Source organism: Entelurus aequoreus, linkage group LG09 (genome assembly GCF_033978785.1).
Source record: "Entelurus aequoreus isolate RoL-2023_Sb linkage group LG09, RoL_Eaeq_v1.1, whole genome shotgun sequence".
Lineage (NCBI taxonomy): Eukaryota > Metazoa > Chordata > Actinopteri > Syngnathiformes > Syngnathidae > Entelurus > Entelurus aequoreus.
This window is the reverse complement of record NC_084739.1, coordinates 14,164,082-14,188,438: the sequence shown is the minus strand read 5'-3', so window position 1 is coordinate 14,188,438 and position 24,357 is coordinate 14,164,082. Positions and strand designations below refer to the sequence as shown.

Below are 24,357 nucleotides of genomic sequence, written 5' to 3'. Positions count from 1 at the left end.
AATTATTAATATTTACATACTGCTTGAAAAGCAGTATGTAAAGTGGAGGTGCGAGGTGCGACAGGCCTAAGGCCCAGCGGCAAGAGGTGGAGTGGAGGTGCGACAGGCCTAAGGCCCAGCGGCAAGACCACCTTGCTGTAATTAAAATAGCATGTAGTTGCCAAGCAGGTTACTAACTGTTAATTACTAAGGCCTGATAACGTTACAATTTAATTCAGAAAAATTATTTTCTTGTGTTTCAAGTACATGGGCCAGACGTGGCCGTCCAAGAGGCCGGGGAGGTCTGTTACCGTGTAGTTTCAATACTGGGACCAAAATTGTTTAATCTTTATATAAATTACATTTGTAAAGTTACAAAAGACTTATAATTGCTGTCCTGACCCAACACCCTAAAGTGATTGTTACCCAGGTTTCACACCTCATTGCAATTTTTGATCATTCAAACCAGATCCAAGCAACCACGCCAGTCAATATGTTCAGGCCACATGAGAGAGAAAGAGCCCAGAGATGTAGACCACCCACATTGAGCAAGACAGCTGCCATCATATCTTTAGGACTCGTTCAGAGCATGAGAAAGGGAAATGATCAGTTGCGCAGAAATGATCCAGCAGCATTCTCTCACCATCAGTCACAGTCCAGACACCAAAGGAAGAAAGGATCCACTGAACCAGCACTTGGCAAAGAGGATGCCATCTAGTGGTCATGAAGGCCCATGTCAGCCAGTCAGTGCCCCACCGCTGAGCAGATATGCTTCTTCATCTCCTCAAAGGCAACCGATATGGTATGATGATGACGATAAATGATGACGATTAGTCACGAGCATGCAGAGTCACAAGTCAATTCTGGTATTTCAACAACTCTTTGTCACAGTTGCCGTGACCCCAAGATGCAGGGATAGATGACGATGTGCAAGTAGAAGTGTTTCATTAAACTGGGAAAAAGAACAAAAGTTGCAAACAGCAGGCAAGCGCAGAGTACTGTTCGGATCTCCCCTTTTAAAGTACAAGTATAATGGAAAAACATGTTGACGATTAATATACATCCCTGATTTATAACACCGAAAGACTTACAAAGTTTTCGAGTAAATAGATATGATCAAAATAATATAAATCTCACAGAGATTCCTGAGCCATAATGAGCATGCGGGACCACCACAGTTCCCTTCAACAAGAACATATCTACTCCCGGTACATACTTTGTGAGAGACAACAGAAATTACTTTGGGACAAATTATGATCCAGAACCTTATACTTATTAGCCTGAATATATGGAGGATGAGCTACAAGTTTTAGAAGCTGTGTGCTAAACAGATCCAGCTTTAGTGAAACACAGGCATCATGCAGCAGTATTGCTAAGAGCTAAACAAGAAATACAAATTACAAACATAATAAAACAATCACTTACTGTACAATGTCTGCTATCACTGGAATGCCGACTGATGGAATGTTCATATACAGGTATTTCCGTTAAGACGAAGAATGAATCATCATTTTCATTAAGGGTTAAATAAAAAACAAAAGTGCCAAAAAAACTGGCGCCTTTTCGTGTGTTTCTCGCAATCTCTGGGTCGACGTTGAATGTCAAAGTTTACCAACTTCTTGGTTTATGTCTACAACCTTCTACTATTTAGGTGATAAGCATTATTTATAATCTGGAATCAACATTCACCAACTCAGAGGCAACGCAGTAGCAGGACCCCGCGGCCGGCTCAACATTTCATTATAGCAGCAAAAGCTAGTTAGCGCTCTGTGATCAATGTGCCGCTATAAAATAGATTGTCTACGTTAGCCCTTACAATAACAATATCACTAATACTTGGTTCATATTCAGGTCACAGGATGTAAATGGAGCATTGTTGGCGGGTTTTGGATGGTTATTTAGAGGGCTTTGTGGGGGCAACAGAGGAGTCCCCGTTGACTCCAATGCTAGATGACTTTTCCTAACGTTTAGTTACGATTTAGAATGCATGAAAAAATACAAATGTGTGTGTTCTTGTCTTATATAGAGATTGTGAATGATAAACAGCACATCTTTTTAACCATGTTTGTGTATTTCCAGCATGACTGATCTGCAGACTATGGGCAGTGTGCAAAGGAGTTTCCCCCCCGTAACGTCACCAGATCCTGAACGTACGGAACTGCGGCAAGTTGCATATTCAAAATGGCCGTTTGAAATTGTGGGTATTTAGACGATATTTTCACATACTTTGCGGATTGGATATATAACTGGATATGGTTTAACAAATAGCATGAAACCCAATTCAGCATATAAATAGAATTAACTTTCCCATTTTACTGGTACTTTAAAGGGTGGAGTCCTCCCAGGTTAATTTGTTCTAATGGCTTGTCCGAATAGGGAGGGAATACTAGAATTGAGCTTTAACAATTTGTTTTACAAATGGAGTAAGTACAAACATAAGCAATATCAGCACTGTAGAGAACACCTAGCTCTATGCAAAGTTGTTTGGGCGTTAACTTAAGCGTGTGTTTTGGACACACACACATTCGTCCATCTTGCTTCGGCTTGTTTCTGGCACCTTTTCTCACTATCGAAACCAAATAAGTTACTATATGTGTGTATTTGCAAAGATAAAAACACAAGTTGTACCTTTTTCCACCGCAGGAACTTTGCCATTTACCCGGGTAAATTAAATACTCCCCTGCGTTTCCACCAAAAACTACCAGTGTTTCCCACACATTCATTTATTTGTGGCGGCCCGCCACAAAATAATTACGTCCGCCACAAATAAAAAATAAAAAATAAAAAATAAAAAAATATATATATATTTTTTTTTTTTTTTGTCCTGTCCAGCTTCTCAGGAAAATCATATAGTTGATGTAGATGCCCATATAGGCTGTTCAGATTTACTTTACAAAAGAGAAGTGTAGGATACTTCTCTTGTTGCCTTATTTGTATTTGACCACTACTGTTTTCTGTTTATTTGTTACTGACTGTGGCAGGACACCTCTGCTTCTGTTTCACTTTATGTTGCTGGTAAATAATATGGTTGTAGTAGTAGGCTAAAGTTAAATGATTTAGTATGCACTAATTAAAGAGGCAGAGCTTTAAGAGACATTTTAGCTTTTATATTTTATAACAGACCTGGGCAAATTAAGGCCCGGGGGCCACAAGCGGCCCGTTAAGCTTTTCGAACTGGCCCGCCGGACATTCCCAAATATTTTTTTTAGATCTTTAAGATGGAAAGTGTAGCTGCCATTATGATGTGCAGTCATGTTTTCTAATGACCGTAAGTCTTGAACTATACAAAGTATTTCAATGGTTGGAATCTGCACTTTTGGATGATATACCAGTTACTATGGTAATCTAATTAATTACTATGATAATCTAATTAGTTACTATGGTCATCTAATTAATTACTATGGCAATCTACGTCACAGTAGCTCAGACGAGGCACCAAGAAGTGTGGGCGGGAAGCGTTTCCACAGACGCGGAAGGAGATGTTCAGAACAAAGTTCTAAAGCTTAGTGATATATCAGATATATCAGATTGTAGGTTGGTTTATTTTGTACCCTTCGCGTTCATATTTCACTGATTGTTGCATTTTTGTTGCGTTTCACTTGATTGTAAAATATGTCGATCGAAAGGGGGTGTGACGTTCATACTTTGTCATTATTCAGTGTTTTATCGTTCATAGAAAAATGTTAAATTCCATTTTGTTTTTTAAGGCAGTCTGTCATAACGTTTTTAGCATTCAATCAGACATTATTGTGAGGTTTTGTATTAGTGTCCCTAAAAATAGATATACCGGCCCCAGACACTTTTTTTTCTGTAAATGTGGCCCCTGAGTCAAAATAATTGCCCAGGCCTGTTTTATAAGATATATTTTTTGTAAGAACCACAATTAATAAATATATTTCAGTGAATAACTTATTGTTCAAATCTGTATATAAATATGTACATAAAGTGTTGTAATTATATTGTAAAATGGATGGATGGATGGATGGATGGATGGATGGATGGACGTTTAAAACAAAACTGTTATTATTAATTAGTAAGTATACATTTTTGAGCCTTTTTAGAGAAAATCATATCATTGTAGTAAATTATGCAAATTACGTGATGATGTCATGGTGACCACGCCCATAGCCACGCCCCCACCGCCACAGGTATCTTGGCAGTTTATGGGAAACACTGACTACCCAGGTAAATAAAGTTCCACAGGACCACAGGAACTGTTTTAGTTCCTGGTAGCAAGGATGGGATTGTGCTGTCGAACGCTGATTGGTTGAACACAGTTGGGGGAATTTCTAAAACTTGGTATACAAACGTTCATCCGCCATTACAGTATGCGAGGACAACTTGTTTATTTCCTATTTCCTGTATGTTTCTATTATAACATACTTGACAACCGAGAAAAAGAAGAGTGAGAGAAACTTTCAACTTGCAGGAACTTTTACGTGGAATTTGTGTGATGAGGAACACTGATAATGGAACTATCTTTTAGAGTTTTACTCAGTTGTAGTGTTAAAACTAATATGCAATTTAATGCTGTTTATTATTCTTTACACACTTAAATTCAATACTTAAAGCTGGTGGACGGTGTCTTTTAAACGTATTTACCGAGGAGTACGAAGGATTCAGCCGGGTTTTGAACCAGCAAGGCGAGCTGATCACTGGGACTCGGCAACCGCGTTGTTTGGGGGTAAATGTGAAATAAAAGACAAGTGAACAAAAAACTAAATCACATCAAATATTCACTATTTACTTTGTTACATGCTGTAAAAGTAGTCAGTGACACGCCATTGGTGTTGTTATTAGTCTCAACCAGAGTTAACCAGATTTTTAAGCTAACAGGCTAACGCTAAATCTGATGTCTTTATGTTGTCACCGTGAGAATAAAAATTGACATTTATTATATATATATATTGTTATTCAAAGCTGAAATGGACCATAAGGATTTGCCTGACCCTCATGAATTTATCATTTACTGAGAGGACGACTTTCTGACTGTTGGACACAGTGGATAGAAACCTGACTTTTTATGTAAAATCCAGGACACTTTGTCTTTAAATCATATCGTTTTTGTATCATATTGCTTTGTATTTTATTTACTTACACTTAAGTAAAATTAATATGACCTAATATTGTCAGTTTATTTACATGGTATCATTGTAGAAATATAAATGTTTTCAGATTCAGACTTTCATCAGAGAGGGGCGTGGCATCATGACAAACAGCTGAGCAAAAAGGATGGATAGACTTTTATTTATCCCACAAAAGAGATAAATAAAATAAAATAATATGTGGTTGTAGTGCAGATTTTTATAGGCTCCCTGTACATACGTAATGAAAAAACAAAAATTAGTAATAAATAATACATATTGTGCACTAACAATTGCACTACATATTGATCAAAAATAAAACAAAAAAGGGATAGGATGATAAGTACAGTAATGTACAGTACGGTGCTTCATTTGTTTTTTGTTTCATTTTCTTTTAGGTGAAGTCCCTCGAAATGTTTTCTTTTTTTGTTTTATTTTCTCTTTCCTTGTTTATAGCATTATACTTTTGTTAAACTATCTTGGTTTATTGTCTGGCAAATTATTGAATACATTTTTTACGTCCAATTTCTTTTTAATCATAGAAGATTTTGTTTATCTTTATGTTCAAATTGTCGCTGTGCTTAAAAATGGTTTGGTTTGTATATGAAATTTTATACAATGTAGTTGTTTAATTAAGTTCTGGGGGAAAAATGGAGAGGGTGTTATAGTTTTATTTATTACTGCCGTCCGATTTTCAGTCTACAGCAGGGGTTCTCAAACTGTTGTCCGCGGCTCTGTCTAGTCGTACGCCAAAGAAACAACTTGATTAAAGTACAGTGTTTTAGTTTCCTATTTTTAAAGCGTTAATGTTCAAACTATGTGTAATGTTACTGTGGAGGGGGGCGTTGCCTGCGGGCCTGCAGCGAAGCGGGGTGTGGCAGGACTGGCCTCGAAATCAGCGACAGGTGCGTAGATGGCCCACCTGGGCCTTGTTATCTAATCACCTGTCGCTCTGTTATAAGCAGCAGCCAGGAGAGACGGGGTGGGAGCTGAAGCCGAGCGCGAGCGAAAGAGAAAAAGACAATTGCTGGAAAGCAAATGAGAGACTTATTGAAAAATAAAACAATATTGTAACCCTGAAACGGGCTCTCATGTCGGTGCTTGGTGGTCTTAACACCCAGGAGTAGGGATGTGCATATCGATTTGATTGATTGATTGAGACTTTTATTAGTAGGTTGCACAGTGAAGTACATATTCCGTACAATTGACCACTAAATGGTAACACCCAAATAAGTTTTTCAACTTGTTTAAGTCGGGGTCCACTTAAATTGATTCATGATACAGATATATACTATCATCATAATACAGTCATCACATAAGATAATCACATTGAATTATTTACATTATTTACAATCAGGGGTGTGGAGGGGGGGGGAGGATATGGACATCAAGTAGTGGACATAGAGAGAGAGAGAGAGAGAGAGATCAGAAGGCATAAGAAAAAGAAAAAGTATCTGCATTTGATTGTTTACATTTGATTATTAATATTATTATCCTGTGGTATCGATATATCGATACTCACACGCTACTCATTTGGCATCACTTTTCTGAAAAAAGTATTGATATAAACCAAAAAACGGCATGTGGGTGGTGCAAGCATCACTTTCAGATGTTTTTGATTACTTACTTAACTTACTATGTGCTGGGACACCCCTGTACCTTGCAGAGTATAGAGCTGGCCCAGTCACGTCACAGGAGACAGCGAATGAGCGTCGTCAACGTGCAACACACACACAGCCAGCCGACAGCGTTGTTACTTTTCCTGAACAGCAATCTGAGACTTCAGTAAAGTGTGACGTGTGACGACATACAGTATCTCGAGTACACTAAAGGTGTGATGGTGTCAGACATTTTTGTAGATCATTTTTCCAAGTTCATTTTCTCAGGGAACTGTCTTTCGTATGCAGGTTTATAGGACAAGGAAATCCTAGTTTATTGTGATAAGGAAATTATTGACTTTGCTTCAGAGAAGTGTTATAAGTTTACTTCCACGAAGAGGTTTGAAACATAACATTGTTATGAATAATTGTTTTTTTTAAGCTTTTTCTACCAAGACTTTTTTTTTGAGAAATAAGAAAAGTGAAAATGTGTATATTTTTGTTTATATTTAATTTATTTTTCATATTTATGTTATTTATTTTAATTTTACTTTCATTATATACTTACCATAATAAATGTGGTATAAATGGTCTGAATTTGTCTTGTGATTTGTGTTAAATAATAATAGTAATAATATTTTTGACTGACAAAAATTGCCAATAAGAAATTAATGGTATCGGTATCGATGAAAATGCAAGAAAAAGTATCGGTATCGTATCGAATCCTAAAAGTGTGGTATCGCCCATCCCTACCCAGGAGGGCAACCTCCACAGTTACAATGGCCAAAAATGTGTAAACTTGTTAAATAAAACCCATGCCTTGTTTTAATGAATACTTAGGCTTACTATGCTACTGCATTGTAATGTTGGTCATTATGGTGGTACTCGGAGAGCCAATTCTTTTCTGAGGTGGTACCACTGGTCTCCAGTATTTGAATTCTAAAGTAAATACGTGTCCTCTTCTTGAACATTCTATCAATTATTTGGAAGGAAGTATTTTATTTATTCATATATTCTGAAAAGTACTGACCTGCTTCAGCGTCCGCATCTTAATTTGACTCCTTCGGGCTTCCTCTTCTATGAATCTACATTGAAAATGGCGCCATGACACTCCGCAGACTGGCGCATGCGTAGAAAGCTCACGCCAACGCATTAGGGGAAACTGGTCTCCAATAGCGTAATAATTTCAAAAAGTCAAGCACAATCTAATGTGTTTATGTAATACGTTTTAAAAGTTAAGCAAAATCTAATCTGTGTATGAGTTTTTAGTAATGATTGCATGCACTCCTTTTTTCTAGTGCATGTAATCGTACTGACGGCATTTACAGATCAAAATTCCGAGGGGGTCCTGAACGCTGCATCTAAAAAATAAACACGTTTGCCATTCAACGCATTAAATAACGACAACTCAGAGAGGTCAGAACATGACGTTCTTTAAATGTGATTATTTTATTTGTGCATCTGATACATGATTCAGATGGACAGGGAGCCTACAACAGCAAAAAAACAACAAAAAACACTTAAATATCTTGATTGTGAACCATTCTGAATGTACTCGGGCACTGCCACTCAACCAGCATTTACTGACTCGGCATACCTTACAAAAATGAGCACTGTACAGGTGGATTGGACTTAAAACAGCATGTCAGTACATAGAAAAATAAATACAGTTTGCTAAATGAGGCCAAAATTCTTTTTTTTTTTCCTTTTTTTTTTTAAATCAGTGATTGTACCATTAAAAATCACATAAAAAAAACTTAAGAGGCGTTTTATCTCTTTACACTAGATTGAGCTTCTTGAAGTTCTAAGGAGGAATACATAGAATAACTTTTACAGAAAGAACTAGCTAGAAAATATACAAGCACAGACACAAGCCAACAAAACGATTCCTCATAAAAACAAACAGCGCAGTGTCGTTGATATCTAAAGATTCTTTACATGTAGCTCCTTGGTCTGCAGCTTTCTTTTCATTGCGATTAAAAACATTGCTGGGAAACTTAATACAAAAGTTTTTTTTTGAATTCTTCCTTATTTTACAATGGTTTCAAAATGTGTTTTTAAAATATCCGAGTAGCAAATTTGAGATGTGTTCTGTTCTCTATTGTAGGAGAGAAAATGGGCCCGCAGTAACGAGACTACACGTACAAAGCAGGCTTTTTTTGTTGTTTGTTTTTCACGATGTTAAAAGCCGTGTTCTCCTCCGAAGCAAAAGGACCGGACTGGTGACAGTGTGACACAGATGGAGGACTTTACATGAACGTTATTACCATCACAAGAAGAAGGATCTAACAGCAAGTATTTATACATGAATATACTGCAGGGTCTAGATGTTTTACAGTTTTTACATCAGCAATAATAATGGAGAAAACAAAACAGTTCAAATCCGTAAGTAATTGTGAAAACAGTGCAATGAATGAATATTTCTGGGGTTTGGTTACAAAAAGAAAAACAAGTCGACACAGACAAAATAAAAACACACTTGTGTGGAGTCTGGTCCAGACATGCTGCGTCCCACCTTTCTGCTGTACCCAAATGTTGCATGTTGTATGAGAGCGAGTGTGTGTTTTAGAGATTGCGTAGTGGTTCTCAACTCCGGTCCTCAAGCTCCGGCACTGTACAGGTTTTTGTTCCAACCAGGTCCTACAAAAACAAATAATTGAGTTTTATAAACCGCATGATGAATTTTGATACTAAAAGGATTGCACATACTTTTCGGCAGCCTGCAACACAAACAAACAAAAAAATTAACAAATAAAGACTAAGGCATTGGATTACGCTGACATGAGCACAACAGATGCAATGAGGTTGGCGTGGTGAACACCCGAGAGACCCGAGGTTGGAACAAGAACCCACCGACATGGCAGACGATACTGGCTAAAACGCTGTTGTGAGTGCGCACACACACACACACACACACCATCACCAGTGACAGTGCACCTCTAAGGCCAAGCAGAAGAGGGCTGGGCTTGAGCACCACTGAGCAAGGCTATGATGTCCATCATGCTTGGAGATGCTCAGTGTCTTTTTGTCTAAATCACGTCGCTCTCTTGGAAATAACAAAATGAAAACAACTTCACTGCTTCAATTAAGTACAAGTCTGTCTGATTCCGCTGAATGCTATAACAGAATGGGCCGGCGGGGACATCGGCGCTCTACCGGGACGACTAGGAGGAGTTCTTGCTCTCGTGACTGGAGGGGGCCTTGCTGTTCCAGGGCGAGAGTGCCCCCAACGTGGGTGAGCCGGTGAAACTGTCCTCGTCCTCCAGGCCATTCGCCCCATCGAACTGTGTGTTCTCCAGACGCCTGATCAGACGCTCGTCCTCGCCACCAAACTCCCCTCCCATCAGAGTGGGCTCTCCCACCATCATCACGTCCTAAAGGGGACAGTAAGGGCCGGGACATATTATCCCCATTGTACGGGCGAGGGGGGGCGGCTGAAGTGGTGTTGTGTTTTTGTCCAGATGAAACTGGGATTTAAACCAGATTTATAAATCTACAAGAAAGTAAGTCCCCAACTTACTGACTCTTAATGCTCTGTCACAGTGATGGTGGGTGGGACACCACATTTCCACTGCTCGCTACTAACCCCGGATTTCCACTGGGTACGAAATGACCGCGGAATCATTTCGTTTTTATTCAAGTCAGTGTGTCTGTTTCCACTGCCTGCGGAACGTCATCGACATGCCGTTAGCGTTCTCCATTCCAGCGCTAAATATATGCAGAGTTTCTACAGTACAGGCCAAAAGTTTGGACACACCTTCTCATTCAATGTGGTTTCTTTATTTTCATGACTATTTACATTGTAGATTGTCACTGAAGGCATCAAAACTATGAATGAACACACGTGGAGTTATCTACTTAACAAAAAAAGGTGAAATAACTGAAAACATGTTTTGTATTCTAGTTTCTTCAAAATAGCCACCCTTTGCTCCGATTACTGTTTTGCACACTCTTGGCATTCTCTCGATGAGCTTCAAGAGGTAGTCACCTGAAATGGTTTTCACTTCACAGGTGTCATAGTTTTGATGCCTTCAGTGACAATCTACAATGTAAATAGTCATGAAAATAAAGAAAACGCATTGTCCAAGCTCTTGGCTTGTACTGTATATTTGCCGGACGCTGCTAGCAATCGTTCAATTTAGCTAAAATCTGTATCCACAATAACACAAAATAAATCATCCGGTTTACTTTCAAAATAAAATACTCATTTTCAAAATGTGGATCGTATTTTACACTTTGAAACGTCCTTCATCGTATGGGCAGCTGTTTTCCGGCACCCGGACCTGAGGCCGAGGGTCTATGCCTTTTACCACCCCAGGCCCGGGGGGCCCTCCCGTTCATATGTCAGGACACACAGAAGTGAGCCAGGTCACCGAGCAGTCATCCAGGTCCGCCAGGCCACGCAAACCATTAGGAGCACGATAAATCGGGCAACGCAGGATCACGTGGTCGGCAGTCTGCTCCTCCGCGCCACACTCACACGTCGCGTTAGGTGCTAAGCCCCACTGGAACATGTTTGAGCGAAAGCGACCGACACCAGTTCGGAGGCGGTTAAGCCTCACCCAGGCCACTCGTGGTAGTGAGAGGCCTGGTATTGAGCCGGTGTCAGGTATGAAGTCACGGAGTCTGGAGGAGATGGTATGCTCCAGGTCCGTGCTCCATTTGTGATTCGCCCAGTGAGCCGCCCTGATGTTGTTGTCACTGCATTGCTGCAGGAGCTTCAGGGCGGCTGGTACCAGTGGGTCTCTGGAGGGGAGGCGGGGCGTTGGCTCTGAGGAGAGTGTGAGCCTTTCATGGAGCAGGTGGTTCTCATCCATGTTTGCCCGGCCCGCCAGAGTTGCTACAGCACCTTGGCGACGAAGCTCAGCGGGTTGGATGCCTGCTAAGATGGGCAGTAGCTCCACAGGGGTGGGGCGCAGGCATCCAGTGATAACACGCAAGGCTTCGTTGATCGGGACATCAAGTTGTTTAAAGTGAGCACTGCGCGCCCAGACAGGTGCGCAGTACTCAGCAGTTGAGTAGACCAGGGCAAGTGCTGCTGTTCGCAGAGTTCTTGCCCCGGCACCCCAACCGGACCCGACCAACCGTCTCAGCAGTGAGACGCGGGTGTTGAGTTTCTTGCGTGTTGCCAAGAGGTGTTTACGGAAAGTGAGCGACCTGTCCAGGGTGACCCCAAGGTATTTAGGGTCAGGACGAGGGTCTTCAGGTGTAGGACGAGGCCGGCATAGGGTAAGGGAAGCCCCATCCGGCTTCCGCACCTCGAACCTGATCTCACGATCCGCTTCCCAATTGTATAGGTGGAAAGCTTGTGTCACCGTCTTGGATTCGCTGAGCTTCAATCTCCAGTTATGGAGGTAAGCCACTAAAGTCTCCATGTCCTGGCTTAGAGTTCCCTCCAAGGCCTGCCAGTCCCTGTCGGAGTGCAGCAGCGCGAGATCGTCTGCGTATGCGAACCTCCGTGAGACTGTGGCAGGCAGGTCGTATGTATAGATGTTATACAGGAGGGGAGCCAGGACAGATCCCTGGGGGACGCCATTTTTCAGGCGCCGCAACCTGCTTTTATCTCCGTTACTGGTGGTGAGAGTAAAGCTGCGGTTCCAGACAAGCTCCATGATCATTTTGACCATGTGCCTGTCTGGAAGCAGGCGGAGAAGTTTGCAGGTGAGGCCGCGGTGCCAGACTGTGTCATAGGCAGCAGTCAGGTCTATGAAGACGGCACCGGCCTTCTTTTTCGCCTCAAAGCAGTCCTCGATGTCCTGGGTAAGGAGGGCGACCTGATCCACCGTGGACTTCCCACGTCGAAAACCCGCCTGCTCCCGGGGGAGGTGGGGGTCTATGATGGGCTCGACACGGGCGTGAATCAGGCGCTCGAGGACTTTAAAGGGGACGCAGAGCAACGAGATTGGTCTGTAGCTCGTTACGTCATCCTTTGGCTTGTTCGGCTTGGGGATAGCGACAACAGTGGCCCTTCTCCAAATCCTGGGGATCCGGAGTTGGCGCAGGCAAGAAGACAGGAAAACTCTCAGCCAGGACTTCATTGCAGGGGCAGCGTGGAGCACGAGTTCTGGGCAGATGTTGTCAGGCCCAGCAGACTTGCCTGGTTTGGTATACTGGAGGGCAGCTGTGAACTCCTCCGGTGAAAACTCACCGGAGATGTTACACTCGCTAGATGTTGTTGTCCTCCAGAGGTCTGCAGTTTCCTGGCGCACCGCCCGGGAAAAATCTCGATTTATCCCGGTATATGCCCCGTTTTTCACAACCTGTGCTGCAATAGCATTTGCGGTAACGGGGCATGTTCGGGGTGCGCGCTCAGACCTACCAGTCAAGTTGTTCAAAGTGCTCCACGCGATACGGCTAGTGTGCGAGAAGTCGATGGAGTGGACTGCCTCTTTCCAGCGCTGGTGCCTCTTCCTTCCAAGAGTGGAAAGAAGGGCAGTGGCTGAATTGTTAGCCTCCGGGCCATAGGGAGCCCGGAGGAAGGCGCTGTAGAGGGTCTCGCACTCGCCATCCCAGCATGGTTTGTAGTTCTTACGCCGGCCGCGTGGGATGGCTTTTTTGGCCGCAGATGTTAGTGCCCTACAGAAGTCCTGGTATGCCTTGTCCACGTTGGGTGTGTCTGGTGGTGGGAGACACCGTGTGGACTTGTTGGTATGGAGGCGATAGAGTTTCCAATTGGCCTTCCGGAAGTTCCATCGCTTCATCGGTCCGCTCGGAACTGTTGTCACGAGGTCGGGCACCGATATCAGCAACGGTCGGTGTTGCGACCTGGGGAACATTCCTAGAACACGTCTGTCGGGGAGCTGGGTGTCCACACCGACACTCACGAAAGCCAGGTCAGGGTTCGTGTCAGTGTTATGCCGAGCGGAGTGAAAGCTGGCTGGGCCCTTCGGGTTGTAGAGAAGGTTGAGCGAGTTGCGCTCTGCCCAGTCAGAAAGAGTTTCCCCGCTCGGTGAGGTGGTACTGTATCCCCACCGTGTATGCCGGCAGTTGAAATCCCCAGCATATACACACGGTGGTTCAAGCACTGGCAGTGACACTGGCGTGAGTTGTGAGGGTGGTGGTTTGTAGACGTTGACAATTTTGATGTCGCCAACGTCCACTCGCAGCCACTCGATCTCGGAGTTGTCCGGTGATCGATCGGCGAGGGTCCAGCTCAGATCGTTGTGGACAAACGTGGCAAGGCCATGCTTCTTGCTCAGGATTGACCCAGCTAGCGTGAAGTTGGTGATCGCTAGCTTGTCCGCTGTTGGGCGGTGGGTTTCCTGAAGGAGGATGACCATGGCTTGGGTGGTGTGGGCCATGTGCTCGATGACGGATGTTTTGGCATCTGTGAGCCCTTCAACGTTCAGTTGCAGTATTCTTGGTTGGAGACCGGCAGCAGTGTTGCTACCAGATCTCCGCCCAGACTGCCCCTGGACGCCAGAACGGGAGGGTACCCGAGTTGAAAGTTTTTTGTTTCGCCGCGTTGCCATGGAGTAGAGCAGCGCGGTTACTTGCAGGGATCACGGCGTGAACGTAAACTTTCTCGATCCCTTGAAACGTCCTAATGGGCGGGGACGAACATGAAATCCTCTTGTCCAAGGTTTTCAGACGTAATTTAACCTTGTTGACACAAATGGTTGAGGAGATGCTGATTCTGGAGGTCCGAAACTAAAGAATAACATACAGGTATATTCCACGCAGCTAAATGGGGTCCTGCGTCAAATACAAGTTGATACGAGGACCGGGAAAAGCAATTCGATTAGGATTACGATTCAGGAGCTACGATTCGATTCAAAATCGATTATTGATGCATATTTAAGTTATGTACAGTACAGGCCAAAAGTTTGGACACACCTTCTCATTCAATGGGTTTTCTTTATTTTCATGACTATTTACATTGTAGATTGTCACTGAAGGTATCAAAACTATGAATGAACACACGTGGAGTTATGTACTTAACAAAAAAAAGTGAAATAACTGAAAACATGTTTTATATTCTAGTTTCTTCAAAAGAGCCACCCTTTGCTCTGATTACGGCTTTGCACACTCTTGGCATTCTCTCGATGGGCTTCAAGAGGTAGTCACCTGAAATGGTTTTCACTTCACAGGTGTGCCTTATCAGGGTTGATTAGTGGAATTTCTCGCTTTATCAATGGGGTTGGGACCATCTGTTGTGTTGTGAATGAGAAGGTGTGTCCAAACTTTTGGCCTGTACTGTATATTAATGCAGTTTTACATTTATTTTCGTTTCACTAAATAAGCATTCATCACTTGCAACTTTTAAAAACAGTGCATTTGTAATAAGAAACAGTTAAATTAATCCCCATTACATTTATTAAATGAATGGATATGTGTGCAAAACTGCCTTATAATAAAGGAGCAGGTCGGAACTCTCTGTGAGGTGGCTCTCTGCGGTCAGCCAAATTTTAGAACTGTCTGTAATACTTTGCTTACAATAAATACATGAATTATCGACGTTTACTAATCGATTTTATATTCGTTCAGATCTGAATTGTGATGCATTATTTCCCCCACCTCTAGAGGTTACTGTTGTATTGTGTTATGGTCTGAGGTTACATGATTGCTGCCGGCATTGGGAAGCTGCGGTTCATTAAAGTGTAAATTTCAACATGTACCGTGACATTGTGAGCCAGAGAGTGATCCAACTGGACCACATGTTATTTTTCCAGAGTGATAATGAGCCCAAACACATGACGGAGGCTGCCAAGTACGGTACATCTCCAGATCTCACCACGTTGCTATAAAAGATGTACAGTACAGGCCAAAAGTTTGGACACATCTTCTCATTTCAATTAGTTTTCTTTAATTTCAAGACTATTTACCTTGTAGAAGGTCACTGAAGGCATCAAAACTATGACACCTGTGAAGTGAAAACCATTGAAGCGCGTCGAGAGAATGCCAAGAGTGTGCAAAGCAGTAATCAGAACAAAGGGTGGCTATTTTGAAGAAACTAGAATACAAAACGTGTTTTTAGTTATTTCCCCTTTTTTTGTTAAGTACATAACTCCACATATGTTCATTCATAGTTTTGGTTCCTTCAGTGACAATCTACAATGTAAATAGTCATGAAAATAAAGAAAACACATTGAATGAGAAGGTGTGTCCAAACTGTACTGTACACGGACTAATCTTAAGTTACATCCAAACTACATTTATGGAATTGTCTCTTGACACGACACTGTATTAAAAGTAGGTGCTGATTTGTGAGGGGTGTACTTAATATTGTGGGATGCTACTGCTGGTCACTCATTGGTCAAGCTGATTAACCTATGCATCGCTAGCAATGACAAAATAACATTCAAGGTGCCCTTAATCTCCTCTTGGGTAAAATGCAGAGAAGTAAATACAAAAGACTCCTCTATTGCTGTTGTTTGCGGAGTACCACATTCAATGAGGCGTGGCTTTCACGGTGGTAAAGCGTCATTAGGGGGTTCATTCCACCTCGGGTCTCAACCAATCGAAAAAACCAAACGAAAAAAGGCTCCAACAAAGCTCAGTGGGATAGAAAAAACCTGCAAGTTAAAGCGAGGCGACATAACTCAAAACACAAGAAGCCCCATAGGAGTAGGGACTGCCCATCAGCTGCCTGGAGATGCTCTCATCCTCAAAACTTCCCTCAGGTCAAGTGGGTGTCATGCTTACAGGTACCTGGTTGGAGAGGGAGAAGCTGTTGGCTGGACTCTTCTTTTTGGAGTTGCTGTTGCTGTTTCCGCCCCCGCCAGAGCTCACGTTGCTGCCACCCGACACCTTCCTTTTCCGCCGCTTGTTGGGCGCTTGTCTGGCCGGCTCCGCTACAAAGCACGAACAAAGTCCCATCATTACGCAACTTTTTTGTTAAAAGGATGCTCTAAACATGTCTTTTTGGGGGTTTATTTACCTGGGGGTGCTACCATCCTCTGCCACTTTTGGAAGAGGCAAGTCTTCAGGCAGTCTCGGGGGCTCAAACTGTACGTTTTGTGTCTGGACATCAGCTCTTGCATGGGTTCCAATATCACACATAGCTAAGAAAGCACAGAAATATTATGAATTCCTTTAAAAAAAGACACACGATGTTGTAATGTGAGAGTAATAAAGATTATTAAAGTGGGAACATTTCTTACACGGAGGTAGTTGAGTGTGGAGTTGGACAGCCCACATCTGGTGATATTTTTAGCCAGCTGATCCAGCATTTGTGGATCCTGCTGGAACATGACAGACAACAAAAAAGGTATAATTAACTCTTAAGGAGGTCCTTTAACTCACTAACATTTGTCTATATTAACAAAAAATGCCAGCTTCCCAAAAACGGACAAAAAAATATTACATGTGCTATCAAACGATCAAATTTAAAAAATCTAATAAATCACAGGGTTGCAGTGGATGCATTTAAATTGTGTATTAATGTGGTATTTTAAGATGGAAGTGCTTTTATTAAAAGAAAACTTTTTCTAAAATACTTTGGCGTTTTAAGTACCGTATTTTCCGCACTATAAGGCGCACCTAAAAACCTCCAATTTTCTCAAAAGCTGACAGTGCGCCTTATAATCCGATGCGCCTTATATATGGACCAATATTGAGCCACAACAAACCTAAACTTCATTTTCTTTAAGTTTAGAGCTCACAACTACGGTAAACAGCCGCCAACTTAATTTTCCCCCATAGAAGAAGTTCTTCTTCTACGGTAAGCAGCCGCCGAGTTCATTTTCCCCCGTAGAAGAAGAAGCGCTTCTAACCCAAAAATGGCTCCTATTAAGAGACACGCTTACGACGCAGAATTTAAACTTAACACGCAGTAGAACACGGGAATAGAGCAGCAGCGAGAGAATGTAACATAAACAAATCAATGGTGTTTAATTCGGACACTGAACAAGAAGAATTCGAGGGATTCGTGCATGAGGAATAACTTCATAAAGTGAGCTTTACATGTTTATTTTGTGTGTTGTGTTGTGTTGTGTGACATTAACGTTTGAGCAACGTTAAGTTATTTATATATTGTTATTGCTCTGCACTATGTGTTACTATATTGTGATTGCAATAACATTTGATTTACCGTAACAGTATCACTGTTTTTTACATGTTTATTTAATCAGGGAAAAGTTCCCCTCCACTATGTGATATGAATGTTGCACTACATGTTAGACCTTGCTCTTGTTAAAAGATAAACAAAACACCACGTCACTGACTTTACCTCAGGGAAAATAATAAAACAGCTGTTTATTCATTTTGGGAGTGAACAGAGTTGTCAGAACGCTGGTTTGTAATCTATTAATAAAGTTTGACTGACCTATCTGACTGTTTTGTTGACATTCCCTGTAGCGCAGCTCCATCTAATGGATGCATAGGTGCGCCTTATAATCCGGTGCACCTTATATATGAACAAAGTTTTTAAATATACCATTCATTAAGGGTGCGCCTTATAATTCGATGCGCCTTATAGTGCGGAAAATACGGTACTCAAATTTTCCATTATGAGGGCCAACATTCTGCTTCGCGTTTTCCATATTGACTTGTTTGCTTCAGCAGCCTGTCACTACCGGATCAACTGCCCATTTGTGCATGTGCGACGCCATCACTACTGGACAAACCATGTAGGGATGGGTACGGTTCACCTTTGAACCAATACGGTACCAGTTCTCAGGACTGAGGAATCGATAGTGGTACTCAGCAGTACCAATTTTCAGTACTTTTGTGTAGATTAATAAACAATAACTGTTTTCGATAATAAAATAAAAAAATGTCTTGCAACATTTAAAAATGAGTTGATTATGATAACAGCAGTCCAGTTTGTACATCTTGTTTTATTGTCACATTTCTGATTCTCAATTACAGTTGCAAGTCCTAGACGTTAGATGGCAGTAGTGTATAGTTTATGGTGCGTTGGCAGTCCCTTCCAAGGTTTCTCATTGTCCCATTGGGTTGAGTTTTTTCATGCCTTGATGTGGGATCAGAGCCACACAACAAAAGTACCCAAACATGGCATCATTGAATTGTACATGAATCCGTCCCAGTTAGGAGTAAAATGATGATGGATTAATCATTAATGCATTGGTTTTGAATCACGATGTAACAATATGAAAATTTCATGTCACGGTTATTGTGACCAAAATTATCATGGGTATCATAATTACTGTGGTATTGTTGAATGTGATTAAAAAGTACTTATACACACACTGAAATCCTTTGACAAAGGTTTTTCAAATAACTAACAAAAACTAACTAACTGTTAAAAATCACAGTATTTTGCATGTTTCTTATGCTTAACTGCGAGTGTTTTTGCGGGCACTGTGGCGTCCTACTCTGTTCAGCGGTCCTTGAACACACCTTACAAACATCTACACCTGGTATAGATTGATCACTCTGTGCACAATTTAATATTTTAGTTACCGTATTTTTCTGACTATAAGTCGCAGTTTTTTTCATAGTTTGGCCGGGGGTGCGACTTATACTCAGGAGCGACTTATGTGTGAAATTATTAATACATTACCGTAAAATATCAAATAATATTATTTAGCTCATTCACGTAAGAGACTAGACGTATAAGATTTCATGGGATTTAGCGATTAGGAGTGACAGATTGTTTGGTAAACGTATAGCATGTTCTATATGTTATAGTTATTTGAACGACTCTTACCATAATATGTTACGTTAACATACCAGGCACAATCTCAGTTGGTTATTTATGCGTCATATAACGTACACTTATTCAGCCTGTTGTTCACTATTCTTTATTTATTTTAAATTGCCTTTCAAATGTCTATTCTTGGTGTTGGGTTTTATCAAATAAATTTCCCCAAAAAATGCGACTTATATATGTTTTTTTCCTTCTTTATTATGCATTTTCGGCCGGTGCGACTTATACTCCGAAAATTACAGTACTCAGAAATTAAAGTGCTTGTACAAGTTTAGATTGGGGTAGGTCGTTTCTTAATGGGGAAGGATGTTAATGTCTCTTGTATTCATGTTAGCATTTAAGCTTGCAAGCTGGCGCCAGTCAGTCTGAGTTTTGCGGCTATCAACCACGGTTTTTCGATCATTTTAATTTAAAACGATAATACTAACCATCGGAAGTTTACCGTGGTTATCATTAATACCGTTTATCGTTACAACCCTAGTTTTGACAGTCATAAATATTCCTACCTTTACAGTATATGATTTAATCTTTTCAAACAACTTTAGAAAATACTACTTATATATTTTATTTAGCCGTTTCAAGATTGCAATGTTTATGTTGCACTGGTAAATCGAAAAATGCACAAACACAAAATATTTTCAATATGCACTATTATGCACAGAACCACCATTTTAAAGTTAAAGTACCAATGATTGTCACGCACACACTAGGTGTGGCAAAATGTTCTCTGCATTTGACGCATCACCCTTGATCACCCCCTGGGAGGTGAGGGGAGCAGTGGGCAGCAGCGCTGGCCGCGCCCGGAAATCGTTTTTGGTGATTCAACCCCCAATTCCAACCCTTGATGCTGAGTGCCAAGCAGGGACGTAATGGGTCCTATTTTTATAGTCTTTGGTATGACTCGGCCGGGGTTTGAACTCACAACCTACCGATCTCAGGGCGGACACTCTAACCACTAGGCCACTGAGTAGTATTTTGTGATATTAATAGCAAGACATGCTTATTTCACCCTTGCAGCCCTTGCAGAAAACAGTAAAAGGTGCTGCTATATTTTGCTACATGCTTTGCTTTGACAGGGAAAAAATGTAGCGCCATCTGGTGGACAAATGTAAAGATTGCTCAAAGCCCAAATTGAACTCTGAAGATAAGGACTGTTTATTAAAGTTAAAGTACCAATGATTGTCACACACACTAGGTGTGGTGAAATTTGTCCTCTGCATTTGACCCATCCCCTTGTTCACCCCCTGGGAGGTGAGGGGAGCAGTGGGCAGCAGCGGTGCCGCGCCCGGGAATCATTTTGGTGATTTAACCCCCAATTCCAACCCTTGATGCTGAGTATGCTAAGATAAATCGTTTTTTTTGGTTAGGAAATATGTTTTTTTGTGTACCTATATCATTTTAGGCTAATTCAGTGATCAAAATTCAACCGACAACAAAGAAAAACTGAAATTAAAAGAATGCCACAAACGTCTCCTTGGATCTGTTAAGGTAAAGTGTACCGAGTATGAAGAAATGTGTTTTTTATTGTAAGCCTTCAACTCACATGCATGGCCAAGATGCTCCTGGGGAGGACCTCTCTGTGTTGTCTGATGCTGAAGTGCCACGTCTTAATTCTCATCATGTCATCAAACATGAACTCGAGGTACAGGCGGCCCTCCACACAAACCTTATCCAGGAGGGAAATAGGAAGGTTCATGGGTATGTAAAGTCACGAGAAAAAAAAAATGTAGACGGACGGTAGCCTTACCTGTGTGAACATAGGTTTGCCGTTCTGGGTGACCATGGTGCACTGGTCACAGTCGAGAGAGACAAAGTTGCTGTGGAAGGACTCCTTGGGATGCTTCAAGTTGTAGAAGAGCTCAGTGGCGCCTCCCTCGAAGATACTCCGAAAATACCTGGGAATCAACGTCCTACCAATGGCTGCAGGAAAACAAAATGGTGAATCAAGAACAGTGTTAAAACATCCTCTTTGTTAAGGATTACTCGCAAAACATTTTTTTCACCATAGTGGTTGGAATACGTGGATTTGGGCTTGGAGCAGATTGCTCATGAATAAGAACAAGCATAAACACACAGTTTCGCCGTGTCGTGAAAGTCTGATAGATTTTTGATTATACATTGTGGCAACATAAATCAAAATAAGCCCCAAAATTGTGCCTGAGAGTGAAGTGCATTGTAAGTACAGACCAGCAGGGGGCAACAGAAGGAAAGGAACTGCATGGTTTTATTCCATAAAGGAAAACACAAACTTATAATACGGTGTAATATGTGAATTATGACATATAATTTACTGGTGACAATTGATACAAACATATCCATTTTCTACACTGCACCACTTATCCCAGCCGACTTAGGGTGAGAGGCGGGGTACACCTGACCCTCGACTGGTCGCCAACCCAGCTAATTGCAGGGCAGACCAATAAAAACAAGCATTAACACTCATATTCAACCCCAAGGACAATTTTGAGTGCCCAATTAACCTAGCATGCATGTTTCTAAAATGTGTACCTGGACAAAAAAACTGCTGCAAGTGGAGAACATGTTAACTCCACACAATTCAAACCCTGGATCTCTTAACTGTGCGCCCAGCATGCTCACCACCAGGACATTGAGCAGCCATACAAACAAATTGTACAAATAAAGGCCTCTTTATTAAAAAAAATAATAAACATGCCTGTTACTCTCTACAATTTGAGGAAAAACAGCAATAGTCATTTTCAATTGTAGTTAATCTTACTGTATCGTTTGGGTCCATCCTCCAGACAAAAAGTGATGGTGAGCATTGCGTCGTCCTCAAAAAACTCTGTGGTGAAGGCATCCCACCACAAATTGTCGCAATCCTGGCATAGGAAGCACAAGTAACTTTTATTTGTTTATCCATAATTACATTTATATGGCACACAGAAGGCAAACTATGGATATGTAATAGCACATAATTCTGGACTTAAATTGAGATTGTGAAATTCAATATGGTATGTTAAGACTCGTGCTAAACATTCCGGCTAAAGACCTTGTCATGTGTGGAGATTAACATTGGCGTGTGTGCACACTGACAGAAAATGTGCATCTCATTACTGCTACTCAGTTGGGGGCTTGGGCATGAAACAGTTGGTACTCCAATTACATTACAGCCAGGTTGATCAGATAATCTTATTAAAGCCTGAATGTAAAATGAAGTCAGAGAGGCCTCTGGACTCATTTCCACAAATAAAGCAGCAGCTGGGACGTAAATGGTAAAAATACTGAATGTTATTGAAATGTTCTTGAAAATAAAAAGACAGATTGTGTGTGTTGAGTTTGTAAATCTCATAAATAGGCAATGCATTTCTCGCACCTCTGTCCAGTTCTGTAGCCTTTTGTTCAGCTCGTACATGCGATAGTCTGTCTGGTTTCCGTACGGTGTGGGTCTCCTGAAACAGGAAATAAGAAATTCAACACTCAGGGCGCGCGTAATTACAGGGGATTTACAATGTTAGTTTTTCTTGGCAAGAAATGTGACAACATCATGAATTTAATTTGCAAGGCTTTGAACTCACCCCATTCCAGGTTCCATATATGACGGGGGGTACATGGGTGTAGGCCTGATGGTGGACACAAAAAGCAATCAGCAATCAGGATCCATCAGCTCAGGGAAGTAAATTTAATTACGTGAGAGGGATTTAGGCACTTTACATTATGTTGTGATTTTTTTTTATGACGATTACCTAATGCACAATGCAGAAATGTCTATTAACCATAATAACGGCACAACAAGGCATGTTTACGTGTGTCACGATATCATCGTTCCCTTTTTTTCCCCTAGGAGTAAGGTTCTAGTCTCGACCTGCTCCACGTGTAAAGTGCCTTCAGACAACTTCTGTTGTGACTTGGTGGTTTATAGTTAAGATTGACTTGACTTGCTTTAAATGATAGTAAAATAATGCTTTATTATTAGTGCAATAAATAGAAATATTTATTTAAAGCAGACCAACAAATGTGCTATTAAGAAACTCACTAATATTAACAGGACGGCATAAACGTGGTAATTGTACAAGGATATTATTTTTTTCTATGTTAGATACCGTAGATAAAACGCTTTATTGTCATCAGACTGAGCATGACAAAAATACAGGTGGCTGTATGTTGGTTAAAGATAAAACACAAGACAATGAATGAGTGGTTAAAAAACATGAATACCAATATGAACAGACACACCTTTTTAATCAGGCTTTTCACTCATCATTTGAAACTCTATTTAGGTTCTTGCTATTTTCCATTGTATTGATTGCTATTATTACTACAAATATTCTCACTGTTTTATGTTTTTAATAATTTATATTTTACCTATATTTTACAATATGTTTTATATTATTTAAATTTTTGATTAAATGTTTTAGTTATTCTCCAGTCACTGTCAACTTCCAAGGTGGCATTTTCCCTCAATTCTCAGTGCCATGCCATGTTTTGTTATTGTTAATAGTGCTATGTGTGTGTTTTCTAGGGGTGTAACGGTACACAAAAATGTCGGTTCTGTACGTACCTCGGTTTAGAGGTCACGGTTCGATTCATTTTCAGTACAGTAAAAAAAATATATATGAAAATTTTTTGGTTATTTATTTACCAAATTTGTAAACAATGGCTTTATCCTTTTAACATTGGAAACACTATAATAATTCTGCCCACGTTAATCAACATTAAACTGCCTCAAGTTGTTGCTCAGATTAAATAAAATGACAACTTTTCTTTTACATATAAAAAGTGCAACATTAAACAGTTTCAAGTCAACTCATCATGCTTAATTTATTACAGCATTTGGGAAGCCTGTAGTTGATTTTTATTATGTAAATGTTCTATTTTTATCAACCTGTGATAGCAGGGACCCTGCCATTCAAAACTAGGTTGCTGCATTACTAATGATTAATGTAACTATAGCTGAAAAAATGGTACAATAGCAATAGGAGAGACTATTCATCCCTGAACACCATGGAGTTCATGTAGGCTTAATGATGCAGTTACATTATTATATCAAATATCAGAGACAGAAACTCTTCATTTAACATAATGTCCTGCTTCAACACAGCTCAATCAACACAGAAAAAGGTCA

At 41.0% G+C, this 24,357-nt stretch overlaps 2 protein-coding genes across 5 annotated transcripts in view; both read right to left on the bottom strand.

Annotated features, from left to right (window-relative positions):
• Positions 1-7,912, bottom strand: part of LOC133657163 (prominin-1-A-like) — a 69,908-nt gene extending 61,996 nt beyond the window's left edge. For all 3 annotated transcript variants that reach the window (XM_062058145.1, XM_062058148.1, XM_062058147.1), the window contains exon 1: positions 7,692-7,912. The gene's annotated coding sequence lies outside the window, so the exon portion shown is untranslated. The remainder of the gene's footprint in view (positions 1-7,691) is intronic.
• Positions 7,913-8,091: 179 nt separating this feature from the next.
• Positions 8,092-24,357, bottom strand: part of ldb1a (LIM domain binding 1a) — a 74,946-nt gene continuing 58,680 nt past the window's right edge. Inside the window, exons 4-12 of one of the 2 annotated variants that reach the window (XM_062058153.1) lie at positions 22,811-22,855; positions 22,609-22,684; positions 22,012-22,114; positions 21,022-21,194; positions 20,818-20,940; positions 16,765-16,845; positions 16,542-16,665; positions 16,313-16,455; positions 8,092-9,301 (exon numbers count right to left, since the gene is read on the bottom strand). In XM_062058153.1, the coding sequence (XP_061914137.1) occupies positions 9,248-9,301; positions 16,313-16,455; positions 16,542-16,665; positions 16,765-16,845; positions 20,818-20,940; positions 21,022-21,194; positions 22,012-22,114; positions 22,609-22,684; positions 22,811-22,855 (922 nt within the window). In that variant the 3' untranslated portion in view covers positions 8,092-9,247. The other variant, XM_062058152.1, reaches the window with a different exon arrangement.